At 48.4% G+C, this 22,900-nt stretch overlaps 1 protein-coding gene across 5 annotated transcripts in view; it reads right to left on the bottom strand.

Moving 5' to 3' along the window:
• FAM207A (family with sequence similarity 207 member A) overlaps positions 1–22,900 on the bottom strand; it is a 55,727-nt gene that overhangs the window by 7,516 nt on the left and 25,311 nt on the right. For 3 of the 5 annotated variants that reach the window (XM_032692826.1, XM_032692824.1, XM_032692827.1), the window contains exons 3-5: positions 9,557–9,710; positions 6,294–6,359; positions 4,302–4,933 (exon numbers count right to left, since the gene is read on the bottom strand). In XM_032692826.1, the coding sequence (XP_032548717.1) occupies positions 4,807–4,933; positions 6,294–6,359; positions 9,557–9,710 (347 nt within the window). In that variant the 3' untranslated portion in view covers positions 4,302–4,806. Of the gene's footprint in view, positions 1–4,301; positions 4,934–6,293; positions 6,360–9,556; positions 9,711–12,737; positions 12,807–22,900 lie in introns of those variants that run through there. The other 2 variants (XM_032692828.1, XM_032692825.1) reach the window with 2 other exon arrangements.

Below are 22,900 nucleotides of genomic sequence, written 5' to 3'. Positions count from 1 at the left end.
GGAGTCATCTCAAGGAAGCCATGGTAGCCCCCCAGCTCCACTGCACCCAGCCAGCAGCTGGCAGGAGCTATCCAGGCTCTCCTGCCTGACCCCAGCCTCCACAAGGTTTCCCTGGCAGCCTTGGAGACAGCCAGCTCCACTCTGCCAGTACCCACAGCACCAGCATGTGCCTCAGTGCTGGAGTTGAGTGGGGTTATGCTGGAAAAAGCCGTCACACCTGCTTAGCTCTAGGCAAAAAAGAAAGCCATGGGCACAATGCAGCTCATGGCTACACCCGGAGCGTGAGCAGAAGTGCTCTCTACCCAGCATAAGTCATAGTCTCCACGGGCCAAGAGGATGGGGGTGCTTGCTTGTACAAGGTCTGTAAGGAAAACTTTGTAGGGCAGACAAGACAGGCAGCGGAGGGAAGGAGGAGGAAGGCTCCGTGCTCGCACCAGGGACTTCCTTGGGTTAGATGAAGGGCTGGGACCAGGTCTGTGTGACTCATTGTGCTTTTCTGAGCTGTGCTGCTGCCCTGATGCAACCCTTGCTCCAGCAGGAACCAACTGCGAGGGGCCATCACTGGTACTGGGGAGAAACATGGGAGGAGTAAGAGCTGCTATTAAAAATTATCCCTTTGCAACCCGCATACCAAAGACACTACCCACTGGCTGCTGGAAAGGGAGAATCCCCTTCCACCCACCACTTTGTGTGCAGCTGAAAATATCCACCGGTACCACCAGATGGACAGGATACCCAGGCTCCTCTCAGACACAGTTCTCTGAACAGCCTTCAAAGGCAAAATCACCAACAAGGAAGCAAGCAGCTCAGAAAAGTAGTCCCAAATTTCTCCAGTCCCGAGCTGTTGCGCATTTGCTGCTTACTCACTTCTTGCCAAGCCTAGAGCTGCCGGGTTGGGCCCCCGCCCTCCTCTCTGGCACAACTACTCCTTACAGCTTGGAAGCTATTTTTTTCCCACTCTGCTATCTTAAAAAAGAAAGAAAGAAAAAAAAAAAGGCGTGAAAGCTTATATCATCCTGAAAACATGCCAACTGCGAAGGCGACTCTGCGTCTCAGATGCCTGTTTCCTGGCAGATTTTAAGTCCTTTGCTCAACTGCTCGGATGGCGGGGGCAGGAGATGCCTGCAGCAGCAGGCTGTGAACTGGAGTTCTAAACACTCACATGTTTAACTACTGCTAAATTACCAGGGGACCAACATTTTCAAACAGCAGGCTAAGAGCTGCACACACAGCCAAGTGGCCCATTTGAGGTGAAGTGATGCTGTGCAAGCAGATGAAGGGCCACTAGCACGGCTACAGGAGGTACCAAGGGGGGTCACATGGCTCAACACCTCCACCTGGGTACAACTGTCACGCAGTACAGAGGGGGGTCACCCTGCTCAACACCTCTGCCTGGTCAGCCACCCCTTCACTTCCCAGAGAGTGAGGCTTCAGCTCTGTTGGCACCCAGTCATTTAAGGGAAAGGATGGGACCAAGCGAGCAGGGTGAGCAGGGGAAAAGTGCTGGATGTCTGCACTACTGGTGCCCAAATTTCCAGTGTCCAGCTCTGGCTGTAACCAGTTCATGTGCAGCCTGAGAGGTGGGGACAGCCCCTGCCTTGCTGCTGTCCTGGAAAGAGCTACACACACAGAGCCCTTCACCCCAGCAATGCTATTTGGGCTCCAAAGTGCTTGGAGCTGGTTTTGTACACAGAAATCTCCTTTCCAGCCCCAAACAGCAGGGGCTCTTAGAAAGGGTGGGTAGTCATGAGTGGATTTTTGGACTGTGTGGATCTGATGGCACATTGGACCCACAGGAGTATAAGGCTTTAGTTTATGCCAGAGCACAATGTACCCTGATGCCATCAAGATATGTAGGGGCAGAATCCATCTCTATTTCTGGGCTGACAGGGGGATCCCAGCAGCTGACTGTTCTGGAAGCTGAAGTGAGCCTGACCAGGAACAAAGGGCAGAAATATCCCCTTGTGACTGGCCCAGAGGCCCCGTTTATCCTTGGCATATACTCCCAGGAGAGGGTATTTCAAGGACACAAAAGGCTTTGGGGATAGCTGCTGTGGAGACAGAGGAAATCAGACAGCAGAATACCTCACCTGGTTTCTCAGAGGATCCTTCTGCTGTGGGACTGCTGAGGTTGTAGAACAACAGGTACTGATGGACAGACCAGATGGTACGGACTGGAGTCCAGGGCAGCCAAGTGGCGCCACCATCGATATTGGTAATGTGTTTTTCTCCATTCCTTTGGCAGCAGAATGCAGGCCACGGTTTGCTTTCACCTGGAGAGGTGTGCAGTACACCTGGAGAGGTGTGCAGTACACCTGGAACTGACTGCCTCAAGGGTGGAAACACAGTCCCACTATTTACCATGGACTGCTCCAGACTGCACTGGAGAAGGATGAGGCTCCAGAACACTTGAGAGCACATCCATGACATCACCCTATGGGGGAACACGGAAGAGGAAGTTTCTGAGATCTTCACTTTTGTCCTCCAAGTCTCAACTCCACCCCGCCAGAGTGGGAAGGGGGAGGGAAAGGGAGAGCGAGAGAGCAGTGTCTGCTTTGCGAGAGTCTCTGTTGGGGCACTAAATTGGGGAGTACCATTCCTAAACTACAACAAGGTAGAAGGCTATCTCTTGGCACATGACCCACAGCAAAACCTACCCTAGCACATACCTATAACCAGCCCTGCTGCCAGCTGAGGATTTTCCTTAACATTTCAATCCAGGCCATCCAAGCGTTGCTCCAACTCTTCAGTTACTTGGAACCACCTGAAAAAAGAAAACTAAGTAGCCTGGGAAGGCAGGGATTGATGGTCTTTCAGATTCACTTTTTTTCCCTAGGGACAAGTTCCTGGGAAGAACATGCCATGCCAGCTGCCTCCTGTGCCTCCTGCCCTGCACACACACTTCTCTATCCACCTGAGAGCCCAGTTCACTAACAAGAGGAGCAGCCTTCATCCTCCTCTGTACTTAGAATCATGGAATACGAGAATTATACAATGGTTTGGGTTGGGAAGAACCTAAAAGACCATCTTGTTCCAACTCCCTGCCTTGGGCAGAAACACCTTCCACTAGCCCAGATTGCTCCAAGCCCCGTCCAACCTGGCCTTGGACACTTCCAGGGATGGAGCAGCCACAGCTTCTCTGGGCAACCTGTGCCAGGGCCTCCCTACCCTCACAGGGAAGAATGTCTTCCCACTATCCCATCCAACCCTGCCCTCTGGCAGTGGGAAGCCATTCCCACTTGTCCTGTCACTCCAGGCCCTTGTCCAAAGTCCCTCTCCAGCTCTCTTGGAGACCCTTTAGGTAATGGTAGAGGGGAGGGCTCTAAGGTCTCCCCAGAGCTTTCCCTTCTCCAGGCTGAACAATCTCAATTCTTGGATGTCTTCACCTTCTTCATCTCCCACCTTCTCCCCATTTAAGCACAAGGATGGCTGCAGCTGGGACCAGCCAGCCCGAAAGCAACAGGCTGGAGGACAGGACACAGTCAGCATCTCTCCATGGCCTCCGCCAGCAGGAAGCTCCAGCCAGGCCCTGGGGCAGCAGGGCTGTCACGGTGACACTTCTCTAACAGGCAGCATCAGTGACAGTGTCTGCACTGCCAGAGCCAAGTGGCATCAGGCAAACTGCCTTCGTTCAACAGTCCAGCTTAAAGAGAGAAAAACAGCAGCATTACCAGTGTGGCAGGAGATCAGTATGATCAAGGTGCCAGCCACTCCCATTGCAGGTGGTTTTAGGCATTCACTTGGGTCAGAGTCAGTTGCAGCAGGTTGCTTTCCCAAAGTTAAGAAGCATCAGTAAACTTTTTTTTATGTTCAAGAGATAGCACTGATATTTTTGTGTGCCAAACTGGGATCATCTCCAGTAAGGGATGGCCCTGCCTTCAGCTGTGCCCCATGAAAATTTCCTAGGGTTTTGTGAACATTGGTGTTCGGAGGAAGGAGAGGCCTTCCCCCGCTGCAGAGGTTCCCAGCCCCAGACATGCAAGAGACCGGCTGAAGTTCACAGCCTGCAGCCAGGACACATTTTGGGACACTTCCTATAGGGCAGGCCAAACAGGGAACAGAAAGGCCAAAAGGGGTGAGCATCACCCATGGGAAGCACATGCTTTTAAGGCCAAGAGAAGGCAAGTCCATGAGGTAGACGTGATCTGCAGAGATTTCTCATTGCTTGTGTTGTGTGAGGCAGTAGCAGTCTCTTGATTCACTGTGCACAAGGAAAAAACAATTGCTTTAAGTCGTTTTTCCAGCGATGAAAGTAAGCTCATATTTCAATTCCTATTTACCAAAACAGGAGCCAAACTCAGTGCTGTACGAAAGTGTGTTTATTCCAAAGCTAAATTTCTCACATAAAACAATGTCTGTGAACAGCAGCATTCATCCTGACAGATCTCCAACAGTCTCCTGGGCTTGGAGTCCTGACCCACTCCAACACAGCGCTTGGGAATCTCTTTTCAGAGTTGTCAGGAAGGGGAGGGAAATGACAGAAAACAGATGCATGGTCATTGGCACAATTTCAGAAATTGTGCCTGCTCACAAGAAGAGCAAATGTATCAAGACACTTGAGATTAATGCCTGTACAAAGATCCCACAGAACACCCTGCTCCGTGCAGACTGCCTGCAAAGGGGCAGCTGCCCCTATCAGGAGAGAGCTGTGTTATTCTTGCAGACAGAAACCAGGGCTGTTGGATTTAATTATCTGCTGAACTGCTTCCAAGGACTGAAGTGGTTGAGAGGTCATGTCAGAGATGTGCTCCTTCGCAGCCCAGAGACTTTGCACCCTGGTGCGCTGCTCTGGTCCCAGCTGACACTCTAGAGGGAATGCCCTTCTTCCCCCAGCCTCAGCCTCTTGGAGAGGTGGTTGCTGATGGCCATGAGGGGGTTGGCTCTGTACTGGGGATCGGTGATAACCTCATGAAACCGAGCCACTTCCTCCTCTCTGAGGAAAGAAAAACAACACGCAAATTCTCTAAGTGCCTCACGCAAAAGAAACTCAGCAGATAAGGACCAAACTCATAAAGCAGTGGATTTCTGTTGAGACAGAGTGATCCTGGGTGTAAATCTCAGAAAGAGACAGTGCAAGAAATAAACCTAATTTAGCCAAGGGCAAAGCTCAAATTGCTGCCAGCTTCATGGGAGCCAGAGGCTTGATCTCATGCCACAGAGACAGAAACAATCTTGTTAGTGCCCAGCATCACTTGGAAATTATTATTTCAGAACTTTTCCCTAGTAGATCAAGGGACTGTGGGTATCTGGTAAATCACCAGGAATGAAAATTACTTCAGACTGCACCAGCACGAAATCAGATTCTCTTCTGAAAGCTCATCTACTGACTTTTATTGCTGAACACTGAGGCTTGGTAATCCTATGTGCAACACTAGTTAGATGCCATGGGAAGAGCAGCTGCTTGCTGTGGAAATGGTCTTGTCTTAAAAAGCAAGCACCCAGGGAAAAACAAGAACAGAGCAGGAGTGTAAAAGAAAACCTGTGAGTTTTCACACAGCCACATTCATTGCAGCATCCCCATCTCCCTCAGGCTGCCAGGCTCTCCACAGGCTTGCCAGACACACAGTTGTTGGCATTCAGCTACTCCCCTCCCAAGTATGGGCCTTCCCTTCAATGCCAGCCCTGCCCCTGGCAGAGGGAAGAGAGGAGCCAAACCTGAAGCTTGGGTTGTGGCAGATGGGGCAATATGGTGAGTCTTAGGGAACCTCCTACCCTAACCAATATCCTGGGAAACAAACCTCAAGACCTTCCTCCAAGCTATTTCCCTCCCAAGAAGCACAGATTTCCCAGACCACCAAAAAGTAAAGAAAGGCAGAACTGAGCAAGGAAGGCATCCCAGCACCAACAGTGGCCAATTTCTGACAGAGACGGGTATTCATGGAGTGTGATGGAGATCTGTAGCCTGACTGTTCAGCCTCAGTTTGAAGTTGAATGGCTCAGAACTGACAGAAATCCTGGAAACATGAAAGCAAACAGTGCCAGATCACAGTGCGTAGCCCCAGGAGAGCTGTGCTGAGTGAAAATGAAGTTCTTGATGCCTAGTGGCAGTATAAACTATCCAACAGATTACACAGAGGAATAAAGAGTTGCCAGACTAAGCCCAGGAATCATTCAAAAGCATTTAAACTCTCCATCCTTATTGATATTCAAAAGCCATGGTCCTGAGCAACCAGTTCTAGGTGACCTTGCTGGTTGGACCAGGGGTCCCTTCCCATGACCCCCAGGGGTCTCTTCCAGTCTCAGCCATTCTGTAAGGCTCAGCAAGGACTGGACACTGGTAACTGGGTACTTACAGGAGCCGATGTTTCTGAGCTTGTTTCATCAGACAGAAGTCTGATGGTTCTGCCTTTGCTATATGGCTGTGGAGAGAAGAAACAAAACAAGTGAGCGGTGTTAGAGAAGAGCAGCGATTTAGAAATGGCTGTGGAGATGGAAGCAGTCCAGGAATTCTGCATCTACCTTCCCAGAGAGGACACGTAATTGTCCTGCATGGAAATTGTCCTGAAAGGCAGTTATTTCACAGCCAGGCACTGCATGGAAATGCAAACTCCTTCTGGCACAGACTGACAGAGCAGGAGGCATTGCAGAAAAACCGGATTGCTTAGTTCCAGAACTGGTCATTAGCTGTCCATGCCCAGATCACTTTCTGCTTATCACTGACCTCCAGGTCAAACCGATCCCATTGCTTAGAGAAAAGATGCCATTGAAATTCCTCTCACTGCCACACATGTCACCTCTGCACGGCTCACGTTCCCTACTGACACTGCAGAGCCCCAGCCTCGGCAGCCATCCCTTACAGACAGTGCTATGTACACTCAGCAAGAAGCATCCATGGGATACTGCCAGCCCTGCTCTGGATCCCGCAGTGGGACCACTGGGATATAATACGTTGGAATGCAGGATAGTGCACTGTGTGCAGCGGAAGCACAGCAGCAGGTATGGATCTGCACTCTCTGTAACCCAATCCTGACTCCTGGGCAAAGTCCAAAGAGACCAGAGGTGTAATCCCATCCCACAGGATGCCCAATGCTAAGCAGCAGCAGAGATTTACCACAAAGGCAGCGCTGAGCCCCAGCAAGGGACACACAGGAAGGGCAGCGATTGCTTTTGGGACTTGAAGTGCATAAGGGGAGTTGCTGGTAGAACTGGACATTAAGGAAAGAAGAAGAAACTTCCATTCTTCAGCACTACACAGACATAAAAGTTAATAGGAGAAACAAGTTGGGAAGAGGGTCTGCCTCCATGGGGTAGCTCCTCTCCTATTTGCCCTGAGGCTGAGCCCCAGCAACAGCCCAAGGGGCTGCCCCCCTCTGTCAGGGCAGATTCCTCAAGGAGGAATCTTCCCATACTGGTGGGTGCTGGCAGCTAGAACCTTCCTCACCAGATCTGCCCCAAAGGTTAGGAAACACAACAGTTCCTCGCCTTCTCTTCAAGACAGCAGGACCTGGTCTCTTGCTGGCAGTGTTACAGTGACATCCTCTTCCTATTTCCCTCTCTGACATGCTACCCTCCATCCTGTTATTTTGCCTTTTTCCCCCCATTCTTCCTTCCCTCCTACTCACTTGCCTCATATTCATTCATCTTACTCACTTCCATCACCCCTCTCTACTCAATCAGCTCCTGCTCATTTTCCTCTCCTCTCCCTCCCCCCATTCTTAACAGCTCAGCACAGGAACAATTTCTTGTCCCAGTTTGCCTGGAATGCTCACAGAAGCTCAGGGAAATCCCTTCTCAAGTTGGATGGCAACCCATGGTCACCAGAGCAGGGCTTGCCAAACCCGTGTGTGCCACCAAGTCGCCATGGCAGCCCCTTCAGAAATGAGCAGCTCTGCAGAGGGTGACAAAGCCTAAAGGAAAGCTATTCTAGAGTACATCCCAGGCTGGACTTCCTTCCAAAACCACCAGCACATTGCCTGTTCTCTTGGACCACGTTAGCAGCCCAGATTCATTACACTTCATTGCCTTCATTCATTATAAAACAGAATAAAAACCTCCCTGTAATGCGCCTTTACCCTGCAGGAGATCAAATTCTTGGAGAATCTAATCTTTTATTAATAATGATGACAAATCACCAGAGTATTACCCTTCCTTTCTGCAATGATTCAAATCCTGTAAAAGCCTCCTCTGATTATTTCAAACACTTCTGCACACACATCCAGGAAGCCAGAAGCCAGCAAGGGGAAGAAGACCCTGTAGCTCCTCCATGCCATTACTGAGGGGGGGCTGCTTTTGGGTTGGCATGTCACAGGCAAATCTGGCTGACATCACCCAGTGTCAAACTCCCACCTCCACTGTGCTGACTCAGGCTTCCAAAAGGACAGACTAGGGATTCCACACCCCCACAGGAGGTCTGGGGGAGGGAGGGAGCTGACAGCACATCTCCAAGGCTGGAGATTCGTGCAAGATCACCAAACACTTCCAGGTGTGCCACACACCCTCTGCTATGAAGGGCACTACAGAAGAGGAGGTCATTGCAGTTGCTGGGAGGAGTATTTTGGCCTGCAGCAGGTGGCCAGAGAGGGATAAGACTGGAGGAATTCTGACTGGAGAAGAGAAGGCTCTGGGGAGACCTTAGAGCCCCTTTCAGTTTCTAAAATGGCTCCAAGAGAGCTGGAGAGGGATCCTGGACAAGGGTCTGGAGTGACAGGACAAAGGGGGAATGGCTTCCCGCTGACAAGAGAGCAGTTATAGATTGGATATTGCTGGGGTGTCCTGTGCAGGGCAAGAGTTGGACTTCATGATTCTGATGGGTACCTTCCAACTCAGCATATTCTGTGATTCTGATAACAAATTCTTCCCTGTAAGGGTGGTGAGGCCCTGGCACAGGTTGCTCAGAGATGCTGTGGCTGCCCCATCCCTGGAAGTGTCTCAGGCCAGGTTGGAGAGGGCATAGAACAACCTGCTCTAGTGAAAGGTGTCCCTGACAATGGCAAGGGTTTGGAACGAGATGGGCTTTAAGGTCCCTTCCAACCCAAACCAGTCTGTGATTCTAAGATCAAGGCAAGTGTACAGCCACATCCTCTCCACTCTTTGCTGCTCAGAGACCTAGCACCAGCTGCACTTTATAGACATGCAGCAAGCCCTCCACGGAGCTGTTCTCACTGGATTTGTCAGGTCCCACCTGAACACACAGGCTTCCTTCAGCCCTGACAACCTGCGGCAAGGAGCTGTGCAAAGCAGCAAGCCTCCTGCTTGTACTGAACCTGTTACTCACTACATATATTTGATGTCCTCTAATTCTCATACTGGAAAAGATCACACCGTGACAGAAAGGGGGCAAAGCCACCCACTCAGGCTCAGGTAAGCCCCGGCCCCAAACTCCAGCCAACCAACTGTCTGTTCTCTGCAAGATTTGAAGTTTTGCTTGTACTTCTGCTGTTCATTCCCATTGAAAGAGAGGGCAGGCTGAATAAATGGTGGCATATAGGAAAAAAAAAAACCAAGAAAAAAATGCTCCTTGAAGAATTAGAAGCTTGTAGCTACAAGCTGAGCTGAAGGACACTTCATCCCGCAGAAAGAAGGGAAATACACAGCCCATCCCCAAAATGGTACGTACCTCTTGACTGGCTTCCTGCCCCTGCCACCTGTGGTCAGGTCAGAGAGCTCAGGTAGGGCTTCCATCAAGGGCTGCATGTCTCCCACCACAGGTGTTGCTTTTCGCTTCGCTTCGGCTTTTTGCTTCTGCTTCATTATCTTCACACTTTCTATTTCTGAATCAGAAATAAGGCACTACTGAAGGAAGGAGAAGTGTCTGCAGGAGATAAGCCTTGAGCTAAGAAATTAATAGACTGCTTAACCACCTAGAGGAACAATAGGCCAGAAGTGACCTAAACCAGGGAAAGATCAAAAATAATGCAGCTGGGTCATTCCCCCCTTACAGGTTGTGTTTGCTTATAACTATATACATCTCTTCTGACAGTGCAACGGGAAATGATATTCCCACACTGATTTTGTCTGAACTGCTCCCATCCCTTACACTGTTCATCGCTCACAGCAACACAGCACAGGAGCCCTGGTGTGGCAAAAAAACCCACGCTGACCTTGCATGGAACTGGGTGAGAGAAACAAGAGGGGAAGGGACAAACCAAGTACAGTCAGCTCCATATCTGGCCTTAAACAGGCACAGCCCCATCTCTGCTTTGCTGCTGGGACCAAACAGTGGTCTCCTAGCACAGGCAGAAAAGATGGACTTAATTTCAGTTGTTTACTTAGTTTGGAGCGAGCCAAGGTCTCACCTTCATGACTCGTAGTGGAGTGCAAGCCACCAGATGCTGGATAAACTGGACCCTTCGAAAAGCACTGCATTAAGTGGCAGAGACAGATGGCTCTTCCTCAGAACCACGTTTCCCAGTCTCCCTGCAGCAGCTCTGACATGGTTGTGGGCACAGAAAGCTCCACAAATGTTATATCAGTCTCCCCTTCAGCCATGGGAGGTGGGCTTTGAAAGCCCACAGGCTTCTGCCTCAGTCCTTGAGGCTCCCTGGTGTAGTTGTAAGTCCCACAGCTGTCCAAGCTTCACAGAGCCAGCAGTTGCCAGGGCAAGTTCCAGCAGAACATGCCCTTTAGGACAGCCCACAAAAGCCCGGGACTCATACAAGCTTCCAGCTGAATTCCAAGATGCCCCAACCTGACCCAGAAGTCCCTTGGACAACTGCAAGGATGAGCCTCAGTGCTGAGCTAAAAACTCCATGTGTGGATATGACAGAGTGCCAGAAGCTGTGGGGCCAAGCTGGTAGCACAGGCAGGCCAACAGCTTCCAAGGCAGCATGGCCACAGAAGTATTTTGGTGGGAGCAAAAAAGCAGCCAGTCCCACTTACAGACCACAATCTCAGGTCTAATCCTGCTCCCACAATCTCAAGGAAGCAGAACTCAAATTCACTGGCTGGCTGCTGGCTCCTTTAATACCTCTGCCTTGTTTGCTCTCCAACTCGGCTGAGTTGAAGAGCAACAGTTTTTCATGAACTGCAATTCTGCTGTACATGGATGTTTGTGACAAATCTGGATTGGAAACGCTTCTCCTCGCAGCAATCCCTGCCAAGAACACAGCTTTCTGTTCTGCATCACTTCTTTTTTTGGTCTGGCTTTATGAAGCTGACTACTTTCATAAACAGTATGTGCTTAAAATTTTCAGACACCTGATTCTGCACAAACATCCCAAATTCTTTTCCTATGAAGTCTTGTTCGTCTGAGGAGCCATGCAATATATATATTTTTAAAAGCGCATACTTCTAATGTCTGAAGCATTACATAAGTTTTTTCCCCTCTCTAGTCTCTCCTAAGATTACTTATTGGAATGGAAGAAAGCTCCAAGTTTTGCATTTGCTCTACTGGGCTGAACTTTGGTTCCCAGGGTCTTGGCATCCAGTGTCACAAGAGCAGCCCTGGGACAACAAGAAACTACAAACTCAGACTTAGGAAAACAGAGATGCAGTGGTAACAACCTCAGCTGTCCAAATTGGGTTCTCTTTTGGGGGGCAAAGAGTTCTTTCTCCACAAAAAAAAATTTTGTTTTAGGTACTTTTGTGCCTGTAAAGCACTTCTAACACATAGTATCTTCTAAGGGAGATTAATTTGGCCCAGAGTTTACGGTGTTGGTGTTCTTCTCAAAGCAAAGCCTCTGTATTTCATTTGTATTTCCTCAACTTAGTGATTTCAGAGACAAGAGAGAGGGAAACAGGCCACAGCAGGGCCAAAATAACACACATGATCTTGGGAAAGATGGATGCTACAAGGGTGTCAGGAGGGCAGGATTAAGAGAGTGTAGGGATCTTGCTTCTGGGCTTTTCCAAAGCAGCTGACCTTCACTAGCACAGCCCTCTATACTTTGTGTCAAAGGGTTGAAGATGTCAAAGGCACTGTGAAGCTTTTGGGAGAAGGTTTCCTTCACACACACAGTGTTAAATTCTCAGCTTTTTATCTAAGAGGAGCTAGACACACTTTCTCTGCAAATGGTGAAATCACAGGTGAATGGACTTAAGCTCAGGCGCACAGAGCACACGGTGTAGCAGAAAGCCATATCCCTCTGCCTCAAACACAGTCTGCCTTCAACTCTGTTGGGCAAGAAGGTGTTAGGGGAAAAGCTTGTCCCAAGAACACCTCCAGGTGACACAAGGAATCCCTCTGCTACACTGGGTAGGACAGCATAGTCTCTTACTGCGCTGCAACACTCAAAGCAAAAATACAGACACTTCCCACAGGAAACAGAAGCATTTCTGCCATGGGCTGGTTTTGTTTAGCTCATATTTCACAGCCTCAAGAAAGGCCAGACTGTCTGGTAAATGGGTTCACTGACCTGTAGCATATGGGAAAGAGCAGTAACACAACCAGCAGTGCCCAGAGTTCTCCCTTACTGCAGGCTGTCCTACCACATCCATGGCTCCTCGGCCACAAGGAGCCTCCACTACCAGCCACGTCCTATCGTACCAGGGCTATTTAAAGACAGAAAAATACACTAAATCTACATGGGCACAGTGTCCTATCTGGATAAAGAAGGAGTTTATGTAGCTCAGATATATACACGTGGAGGAAAGATCAAAAACAGATGTGGGGCAATGGTCGGTCTGGTGCTTAACACTGAGCAATAATACCTGGGACTTCAACCCCACTGCTGGGGAGCAGGTGTGAAGGTTTCTGAGAAGATCAGCCCTTCCCAGCACTTAACCCACACCAATGACCAGGGAGATCCACCAGAGCCATGCTCTGTGATGTGTGACATGCCTTCACTGGACGTACTCACTCTGCAGCCATCTTTCTTTCCTCAGCTTCATCTTTTCTTTTTGGAAAGAACCTGTTTTTCTTCTCAAACCTAGAAGAGAAGAGACATGAGATGGAGCCTGGCTCCCGTACAACAGATTTCATTTAACCCTCGATTCTTTTGAATTTGCTGGCAGGTCAGGCAGGCTGCAGGCATTGCACGGGCTACACTGCACCTCCAACTTTTAGCCAAACGAATTAAACCTGACTTGCTGTCAGTTAAAAAACAAGAAGCAAGCAAGTAGATCAGATCAGCAGCAGAGAATCCTAGAATGGTTTGGGTTGGAAGGGACCCTAAAGCCCATCTTGTTCTAACCCCCTGCCATGGGCAGGGACACCTTCCACTAGCCCAGGTTGCTCCAAGCCCTGTCCAACGTGGCCTTGGACACTTCCAGGGATGGGGCAGCCACAGCTTCTCTGGGCAACCTGTGCCAGGGCCTCACCACCCTCACAGGGAATGATTTCTGAAACATACCTGGGACAGCCCTGCAAGGAGCAGTCGATCAGTAACAGCTTGTAAAATAGGCTAGTAACTACTATTTACCAAATTCAGTATGGAAAGCAGCTGTTGAGCACTGGTATCCAATACCAAATAAAATAACATCACAAATATTTTTACTGGTGATCTGTTGCAGATGCTATAAAATTATATCTTTTCTCTGGTGTTTAAAATAAAACTGACTTTAGTCAACTTTTCTCCTGAAATGTACTGGGAATACCAGAATGCCAATGGAGGAACAAGCTCCCCAAAGATCAGTCCTCTCACTTGAGCTTATGCTTAAGCCTGTAAAATAAAAAATAGCTTTCTTTTTCCCAAAAGAAACAGAAGAAAGGAATTCAATGCAATTCTGCAAACAACTCACTGAGGATGGCTTCTCTGAAGCTACAAATCTTTTAGAATTATTTAAACAAAAGCGGGATCATATTTTAGTAATTCCTTAAGATCAGAACAAGCCTGCTAGAGCTGGGGGCACCTTTCCATAAAGCCAGCAATCACCACCATGTTTTGAGTTTCTAGAGGACACGGAGAACAGAGCTGAAGCTTCCACTTCTTCATATGCCAAAAAAAATACATTCCTGCAGTCAATAGACCCAAAAAGCAAGAAATAAAACCATGTTTGTTGTGGCATCAAATCAGATGCCGAAACAACAAATTGCCTGTACCGATAACCAACTCTGAGCTACCACTCCCATCACCCCACATTTCTGCAGCTTCAGGGAAAAAAAGGATGAATTATGGCCAAGTGGCACATGGCACCCTGATGATATCCAGAGGGCTGCCTGCACAGGACACCCTGGCTGCCCCAGCCTGCCTAGATTTCAGCCATGGCAGTGCTGGGAAGATCTGCCCCTCATCTGGAAACATGCTCATGACTTCACTGGAAAAACAGCGCCCGGCGGGATTTGTTAATGAAAATTAAAAAAACCCTGCAATTCAGCCAGCTGGCCAATTCTAGTAATAACAGCAATTCAAGTTTGGGGGTTTTTCACCCCCCTCCAAATGGTAGTGGAATATTTAAGGAAACAAAAGCTGTTTTCTTGGCAAGAGCCCAATATTGCTGCTGGCTGGGGATGGCAGGCGGCACCCAGGCCAGCAGCCGGAGATCTCCCAAGGGGTGCCTGGGGAAAAGGAGTTGGATCCCTCCCATGTCAGCAGCCAATTCCTGGCCTTTTCCATCACCTGCTTCCCCAGACACTCCATTTTCCATATCCCAACTTGCCCCTCAGAAGGCTGTTTTGCTGCTGGAAGGTGCCAAGTTGTGTTTGGCAACGTCGAGCTGTGATGCCAAGTGCCAAAACCGCTGGAAAACCACTGGAGAACAGTGGAGGCAGAATTCGTCTGGTTAATTAACAGCACAGACTGTCCCCATGGTAGTCTTTTATTCTTATTTAGCTTGCAAGCACCTTTGAGATCAAAGCCAGACCACAGCTTCACTTTAATTATTTTCCTGTGAAATCAGAAGGGTTTGGGTTCCCTTTTCCAGCCCATTCCACAGGTAATTTAAGAACACTTGCCTTTGAAACCTTGTGCGTGCAGGAAAGGCAAGCAAGCCCCATGCACATTAGCTGAGGGTAATTTCCATACTGTAAACTTGACAATTATTCTTTTTAGAGAGAATGTGTTTTTTCTTTCTTCCCTCTGATCTGCGCAGTACAAGACATCTCAAATATAAACAGATTACAAAAAACCTCACAACAGCTTTTTTCCCCCCTCAGATCAAGCGTTTGATACTACTCCTGGCAATCCTCAGCATCCTGCTTTCATGGCAGAGAAGCAGATTTGTTTTTGAAGATAGCTTCCTTAATTCAAAAATCTTGGAGTTTTTTTTTAGTAAAGGACTCAGACTAAAAAAAAAAAAAAATTAAATATATATATGCACTCATACATATATATATATATGACTGCTTTTCATAAGGGACTCCTTAGTCTAAGTATATATATAAATCCTACCTTAGAAATCCCCATTTTATACATTCTAGGCATTCAGAAGGAAGCTGGACTGGGTTAAAGCTGTAACACCACAGGCTTCCATGCCCTAAGATTCAACTATTTGACTTCACAACTGAGAGGGTGAAAACACAGGTTTCACAGTTCCAGGAAACTACATTACTTGGAGGACTTGGCCATGAGCAGAAATATCCAATAACCTATGCAGTGCCACGTGGACAAATAGTCCTTCGAGCACAAGGCATCTGCTCCCCCCTGCACAGCTGCAGCAAAGCACCAAGCTCCACCTTGGGTATGAGGTATCAAGAAACAACATGTAATATTAATTATTATTCCCAGAACCCTGATGATATACATAATAGTAAAGCTGTTGCTGCTCAAAACATAATATTTTGGCAAATTGAAGTTAAATAACAACAGATGTGTTAATTTTAGCCTCAGTTGTATAACGGCAGCAAAAACGAGCATATGCCTACAGTTGTGGGCTGAGTTCACGAGAGAAGTCGCAAAGAGTACATCCAAAAGCAGAGGATTGGGTGTGGTTTTGGGTTGTTTTTCTGAATGACACAGTGTCACTTGTAAATTGTCCGCCAGCCCTTGTCCAGTGAAAGGGCCTGGGAAATGGTAACTGCAGTCTCCTGAGGCACACGCAGTGGTGTGACCTGACAGACGTCAGTGTGCAGCAGCTGAAGGTGTTCCCCAGAAGAGAGCTGAGGGGCAACATGGGCCAGGCAAAAAGTCAGCCAAGATGTCCTCTGGTAGAGGTGATGCTCCATGGGAGCCAACCTGGCAGCTCCCTGCCCTCATCCCAACCCACAGCTCCCAGTCAGTGACCTCCAGCTCCACTGCTCCAGAAAGCATTGACTGCAGAAGTGTCTGAGGAACCCATGTCAGTAGTGGGACCAAGGCTTGGAGGTGGTAAGGACAGAGACAGGGAGTGGGTATCCAATCTCTTTGCTCTCTTGCTGTTAGAGGAGCCCCAAGAGACAGCTTGATAGCCTGTATGTGGGCACAGAGACCACATTCAGGTTTTATCCAGCCCAAGCCCTGCCACACCCTGAGCAGGCTCAGGAATCAGTGTTGGAGGAAAAGATGCCAGCTCCTGTTGAGGCAGGGCAGGTTTCACCATGGATACAGCATTTGCCTTTTATGTTCCAAAACAAGCTACATTATTTTTGTATACATTGTTACACCGGCACACAAGCTTCCCTCCTGCCCTGATGAAGAAGGCCTCCTACATCATGTGAGATCTGCATTCTCCAACCCTCCAGATCCCCTGGTTATTTAAAGCAAAGCCTACTGCCAAGCCTGGCTTCCCATCGGAAACCCAGGGGAGCAGTGTAACTTGTGTCCTCACACCAAGGTCACGCCTCTGCCAGGCCTGGTAAACATCCCCAGGCTCCGACCAGCTCCAGCATGGGCACGAGGCCTCCATGCGCAGCAGAGCTGAGACTCAGCTCTTGTCAGCTGCAGAAGGGCACACATGACATGTGGGAGCACTTCCCCTCAGGAGATGAACTGGGAAGTCACAATCTGCACAGCAGTCTGTGAAAGGCAGTTCCATAGAGAAAGTCTGTCCTTCCAAGCAATGTCTGAAGCACACTCGGCCCCTGCCACAAGGCAAAAGTACCTCCTTCTTCTCCTCTTCTGCCCAAGGGCTCGTCCACTCTATGTGTCCTCATCTTTCCCACTGTATGCTCTCAGCAGCCCTCCCCAGCACACAGCCTGACCTCTGAAGGGTCAGTCACAGACGGGCACACAGAGGATGCTCAAAGTGGCCCAGCGTGTGCCACTTTTGCAGCTGGAAGGTTATTTTTATAACCAAGGCTGAAAGAGGCACCACGCTGCAGTGAACTCAGATTTGTGAATCACACGTGCCACAAGGACTCCAGGATGCCCCATCTGAGCCAGGTGCTCGGCACTGCCATTTCACAGCACAGAGAATCACAGAATGGGTTGGGTTAGAAGGGACCCTCAAAGACCACCTAGTTCCAACCTCCCTGCCATGGGCAGGTACACCCTCCACTACACCAGGTTGCTCTAAGTCCCATCCAGCCCCGTTTTAGGGGAGGAACACCCACAAGAAGTAGTGCTGGAGGACAGCAGGACAACCATGTGGCCTCTGCTTTATTCTGCTGATGAATTTCGTTTAGTACCTCTCTTCTATCACCTCCATTCTGCTCCAAACACCCTGGGGGGCAGCAAATCAGGTCAGACCCATTACTAGTCCAGGACACTGAAATACTGCTTTCACGTACATCTTGCTGGCTGTGAAAAATTTCTCATCAAAAAAAATAAATTGTAAATAACCCCATGTATTTCCTATCAGCATGTCCTGCAGAAAACATCCTTTTTTTATTTTTTTTTTCCATTTAAAGTAACTTGTTCTTATTACACTGCAGATGCACAGTTTTGTTTGAATATAGGGGGTACCACTCACCATCCTTTCTTCCTGTTGCTTGCACATTTGTCCTTTCTCTGGGAGTCTTGCACAACTACAGTGAGCAAAAGGCCAACCAACCTCTGTGTTCAGTAAATTTGGAGATACCCTCATACTGTTCTTCCACCAAGCATGGAAGTGGGAAATGGAAGGAAAAGGAGGAAGAGCTTTTGAACTTAACACAGGAAACATTTGATTAGAGTGTACAAAGAATTCTGGACCTGTGAGGTGGTGAGGCACTGGCACAGGTTCTCCCAGAGAAGGCTGTGGCTTGTCCCATCCCTGGAAATGCTGGATACATTTTACCTACTTCCCTTCATGTTCTTCTGCCCCCAGAAGAAAATAAAAAAACAAAACACAAAGGCAGGGTCTCAGTACTCCCTCAGCTGGAATACTTCAAAATCCACCAAAACAGCATAAGGCTCACCCACAGAAGGGTGCCCTGGGAAACACATGCCGTTGTCAGGGACTTTCCAAGAACAGGTGTGATTTCCTCAAGAACAGGGGTTTTACAGCTTTGGGAGAATGAGTCTGCTTTCAAGAAAGACATTCAACCCCCTCTGCCCCTTTTCATGTACATGCAACAGTATGTTTTTTCCAACAGTAGCACAAATATTCTGATATATTCTGATATATTTGATATATTCTGATTTGTCAAGGAATGGCAGGGCCAAAAAAGTTGACTTTTTCTTTCTTTCCTTGGTATGTATTTGCTCTCTGTGAAGCCACATAAAATGTTTAAATACTATGATCACAGTGAATTCAATTTTATGCCCAGAAGCTCTCGGCAAGTTCTGCTGCAGCTTCCAACCTCACAAAAGGTCACCCGTCCCAAAGAGAAGAGAGCAGCAGGGGCTGGGGCATCAGTGCACCATCCTGGAGGACTGTGGCGCTTGGGGACATGCTTTGGTGGTATACTGGCAGTGCTGAGGGAATGGTTGACCTCGACCTTAAAGGCCTTTTCCAACCTTAAGACTCTATGATTCTGTGAATGGCAAAGCCTTCTTGCACTCAAGCTGATCCAAGGAGCTGCAGGTCTGCAGCAGAGCTCAGATTTTCCCACTCAGCCAAGAAACCTGACCATCCCCTTGCAACTGTAAGCAGAGGAACCACCAATGGCTTCGAGGGTGATTCATGGCCCCAGCCCCTCAGAGAGGAGAACCAACCCTTTGCTTTTACACCCATGTACATCTCAAGAAGTGCAGACAGTAGACCTCAGGCCAATGCTGCTTCAGGCAGCACCAGGGAAGGCTGGACCCTCCTCACCTGGGAGGAAACACTTGCTCAAGATTCCTAAGAAACATGAACTCTCAGGTTCGAAGCTGGTGAATTTGTACAGTGGCATTAGCACTGCCATCCATTGCCATCTTCCTCTTCTCGCACAATTCAGTATATAGGGGAAAGATACAGGCATATATATAAAATAAAATATTCAGATATAGGGCTATGCAAGGCCACCAAGACCAGACTCTTGGGGGAAGGCTCCCCTGGGAGTGTGGCAGCCCTCACTTCCCAAAGAGACCAGCCTTCCAAAGTTGCAGCACCCAGTCCTAGCAAAGCTTTTCAGGTAAACAGCACATAACTCTCCTTGGGAGTACATCCACTATAGCTGCTCCCGCTGGTCCAACAGGGGTGCAGTGCCTCTGTTCCATTGCCATTCTTTCCTTTGTGGAGAATAGCAAGCCACTTGTCCTCCTTCTTCCATCCAGCACTTGCACTATTCCTGGGAAGTCGCTCATGAACTTGGGCTATGAAGCACTCCTCCACCTGCGCTCCTCTCCTCTGTGTCACACACTTCAGACAAGTGACAGAGAGTAGCTGACCAGCTGGAGAGCATCATTGCAGAAAGGCCCTGGGGGTCCTGGGGCAACCAAGTGAAGATGAGCCAGCCATGTGCCCTTGCAGCTTTGTCCTAGAAGGAGTGCTGCCGCAGCTCAAGATGATCCTTCCTCTCTGCTCAGCACGGTGAGGCCACATCTGGAGTGCTGGGTCCACTCCTGGGCTCCCCAGCACAAGGAAGATACACACTTCGTGAGTTAATCCCGCTGCGGGCCACTAAGATGCTTTAAGGACTGAAGTATTTTTTACTTGAGGAGAGGTTGAGACAGCCTGTAAAGAGGTCTCAAGGGAAATCTATCAATGTGCATAATACCCTGATGGAAAGAAGGAGAAGAGGGAGCCCAGACTATTCTCCAGTGGTGCTCAGTGACAAGAGACAATGGGCACACACTGAATCACTTATTTTTGGGATAATTTTTATGATTTTTTTAACTGTCAGGAGGTTATGGAGTCTCCAGATCTCCATTCATGGAGATATTCAAACCTGACTAGACACAGTTCTGGACACATGCTGTATCTGATCCTGCTTAAACAGAGGCTGAACTAGATAATCCTGAAGGTTCCTTCCAACCTTACTGATTTTATGATTATTTGCAACATCCAAACAAAAAATTCAGATTTTTTCACAGGTGCACCTACTTTCAACACTCCTGAAGAGGGTGATCCTTGGAAAGATACTTGCTGTAAAAACAGAACACTTGCCTGGCGTAGCATGGAAAGCACTGGCAGAAGATTTTTTTTCCTTTCTAACTTTGCCTGTACTGATTTCAAAAAAGTGCCACAAGCAGAGCACATGAGGTTTTAGCACAGATCAGCTCTTGACTCCAGCCTCAGCCACGCTGACTGTACAGGGTGACATGCAGGGTTCTGTCATCCAGCTCATGTTCCACACGGCAAGAGCACTAGAGTACGGAGAGAGGGGAGAGAGGGAACTTCCCAGCAGCCCCAACAGGACATGACCCACTTCTTGGCAGGCCAGCATGGTGTGGACAGATCCATTCCCTTGGGAGCACATCCTCAGTTCATGTGCACGAGGAGAAGCACACAGATCTGTGACTCCCTTGGCAGAAAGGGACTGTGCCCTTGCAAAACAGTGCCCTGACAACCCTGTCCTGGTTCTGGCCAGGACAGGCTAATTTTTGCAGTAGCCCAGGAGGAGCCACGGCAAGGACTGGAGGTTATTCTGTCCAGAGGGGCACTAAATGGCGAGTACCATTCCCTAAACCACGACAGGTTGCCATCACAATCTAAAAACAAGGTACTGGGGACAAGAGGAGGTGTCATTCTGAGCTGTTTTCTTATTTTCTGCAGCAAATATTTTTAAGGTTCTTACAAAACCCACAAGGTGACACCACCAAGGTGAACCCACCAAAGCTGTGCTCACAGAGTCCACAGCACAATTTGGACAGTTGGCTTGCCTTTCACACAGGATAAAAATTTATAGTGTAACAACAAAAATACATGCACAAGAGTTTGTGTGGATATTGCAGTTCCAATAAAGGGCAATGAGAGAACAGAACAGCCTTTCTATAACAGCTTAAACAGCAACAAATCTCTGAATGAGATTTATTCTGAGACCAAGAGTAATTCATATTTACCAATGGATAAATTCTCTCTCAGGGCTTACAAAGGGAGACAGAATACTGAAACATTCCTATGCTCTTTGACAACACCTTATAGGCCTGTTTTGAAAGAGATTTTTCCCAAAAATATCCTTTCCTTTCCTGCTAATAGGATTACCTTTGACTACACTGTCCTTCGAGAAATTTCAAAAGCAGTAGTTCAGTATCTCTGCAGTATACACAGTGAACGATCTAGATCTGAAAGAGTGGATTTTACCTGGTGCTTGTAATTTATGCAAAAAGCAAGAAAACATTAATCTGCCTTAATTTTCTTGCCTTTTAACTGTATATTAGCTAGTAGACAAATTGGCATTCCCTAGGGAAATTTTCATCTCCGGCCACTGGTTCCTATAACCCCTCTTGTGCTGTTTTTGGTACTGGCATTTCTTTTACGAGAACATTCTTACCCTATCCCTTCATATCTGCTCTTCAGCTCCTTAGAGGAGCAGCTCTGCTCGGCTGTACTTGTTATTACATTCCAGTGGATGGATTCAGTGGCGACCCTGCATTTTATTTCAGAATCAGAGGATGGCTTGGGTTGGAAGGGCCCTTAAAGATCATCTAGCTCCAACCACACCTGCACAGGCAGCTTTTTATGCTGCATTTCCCCCTCGAAGTCAAAGCAGTGGCTTGATGGGGTGCTGAGGAGAGGAGAGGGGATGGACAACAACAGGGAAAAGAGGGGGAAAAAAAAAAAAGGATTTAAAGATGCTCAGAGGACAGAGGGACAAAAGCACAGAGCGACAAAAGCACAGAGGGACAAAAGCACAGAGCGACAAAAGCACAGAGCGACAAAAGCACAGAGCGACAAAAGCACAGAGCGACAAAAGCACAGAGCGACAAAAGCACAGAGCGACAAAAGCACACAGGGACAGGCTTCCACAGCAGACAGGCAAATATGCCACTGTCAGGTGCCACTGCAGCCCTGGCAACAGACCATTTGCACACAGGGGAAGTGTGAGACTACCTAGAACGAGGTGTGGAGTTGTTTGCTGTTTCTCAGGGATTACAGTAAGCACTAATCTGTTACATGCAGAGCCCCATTTTCCCCCCTCCTCCCAGATAATGCATTTCATGGATTTGTTGGTTTGTTGGTAGATAGTACTGAGTTTTCCTTATTTCTCTGAGTCAGGTTTAGCATTCAAAGCCATTTTCCTGGTAAAATAGGACATGGGAGAGATTCAGACAGACTGTAGCATCTGGAATTGTTTCTTTCAACTGAAATGGGGAAGGACAGGCAACTAGACTGTGTTCCACTGTGCGACTGTGAAACACGTACCTGCAGGAACCTCTCCCTTAACCAACTGACAGGGCAGGGTGCAGCCAGTGGGAAGAGCTACAGCTGGACCTTTCCTCAGATGGAGGAAAAGACGGAGGAGGAATTCTAGGGCTTCACACCCTTCTGGTCTGCTCAGCAAAGGCAGCACACACTTTACCTGACAGGAAGTGTTGGGGAAAGAAGAGACACTAAAACTAAATAAAATAAAACAGCATTACCAGCCAGTCCAGAGGAGGTGATTGTCCACTCTACTCCGCACTGGAGTGGCCTCACCTCGAGTTTTGGGGGCAGTCTGGGCACCTCAACATGAAAAAGACATTAAGCTATTAAAGAGTGTCCAAAGGAGGGCCATGGGCATGGGGAAGGGTTCTGGAGGGGAAGCTGTATGAGGAGCAGCTGAGGGCACCTGGGTTGTTCAGCCTGGAGGAGACTGAGGGGAGACACAATCAAGGTCTGCAGCTTCCTCAGGAGGAACAGTGGAGAGGCAGTATCAATCTCTGCTCTCTGTGACCACTGA

The sequence above is a fragment of the Chiroxiphia lanceolata genome, chromosome 7, assembly GCF_009829145.1.
Source record: "Chiroxiphia lanceolata isolate bChiLan1 chromosome 7, bChiLan1.pri, whole genome shotgun sequence".
NCBI lineage: Eukaryota > Metazoa > Chordata > Aves > Passeriformes > Pipridae > Chiroxiphia > Chiroxiphia lanceolata.
This window is presented reverse-complemented; position numbering and strand designations above follow the sequence as displayed.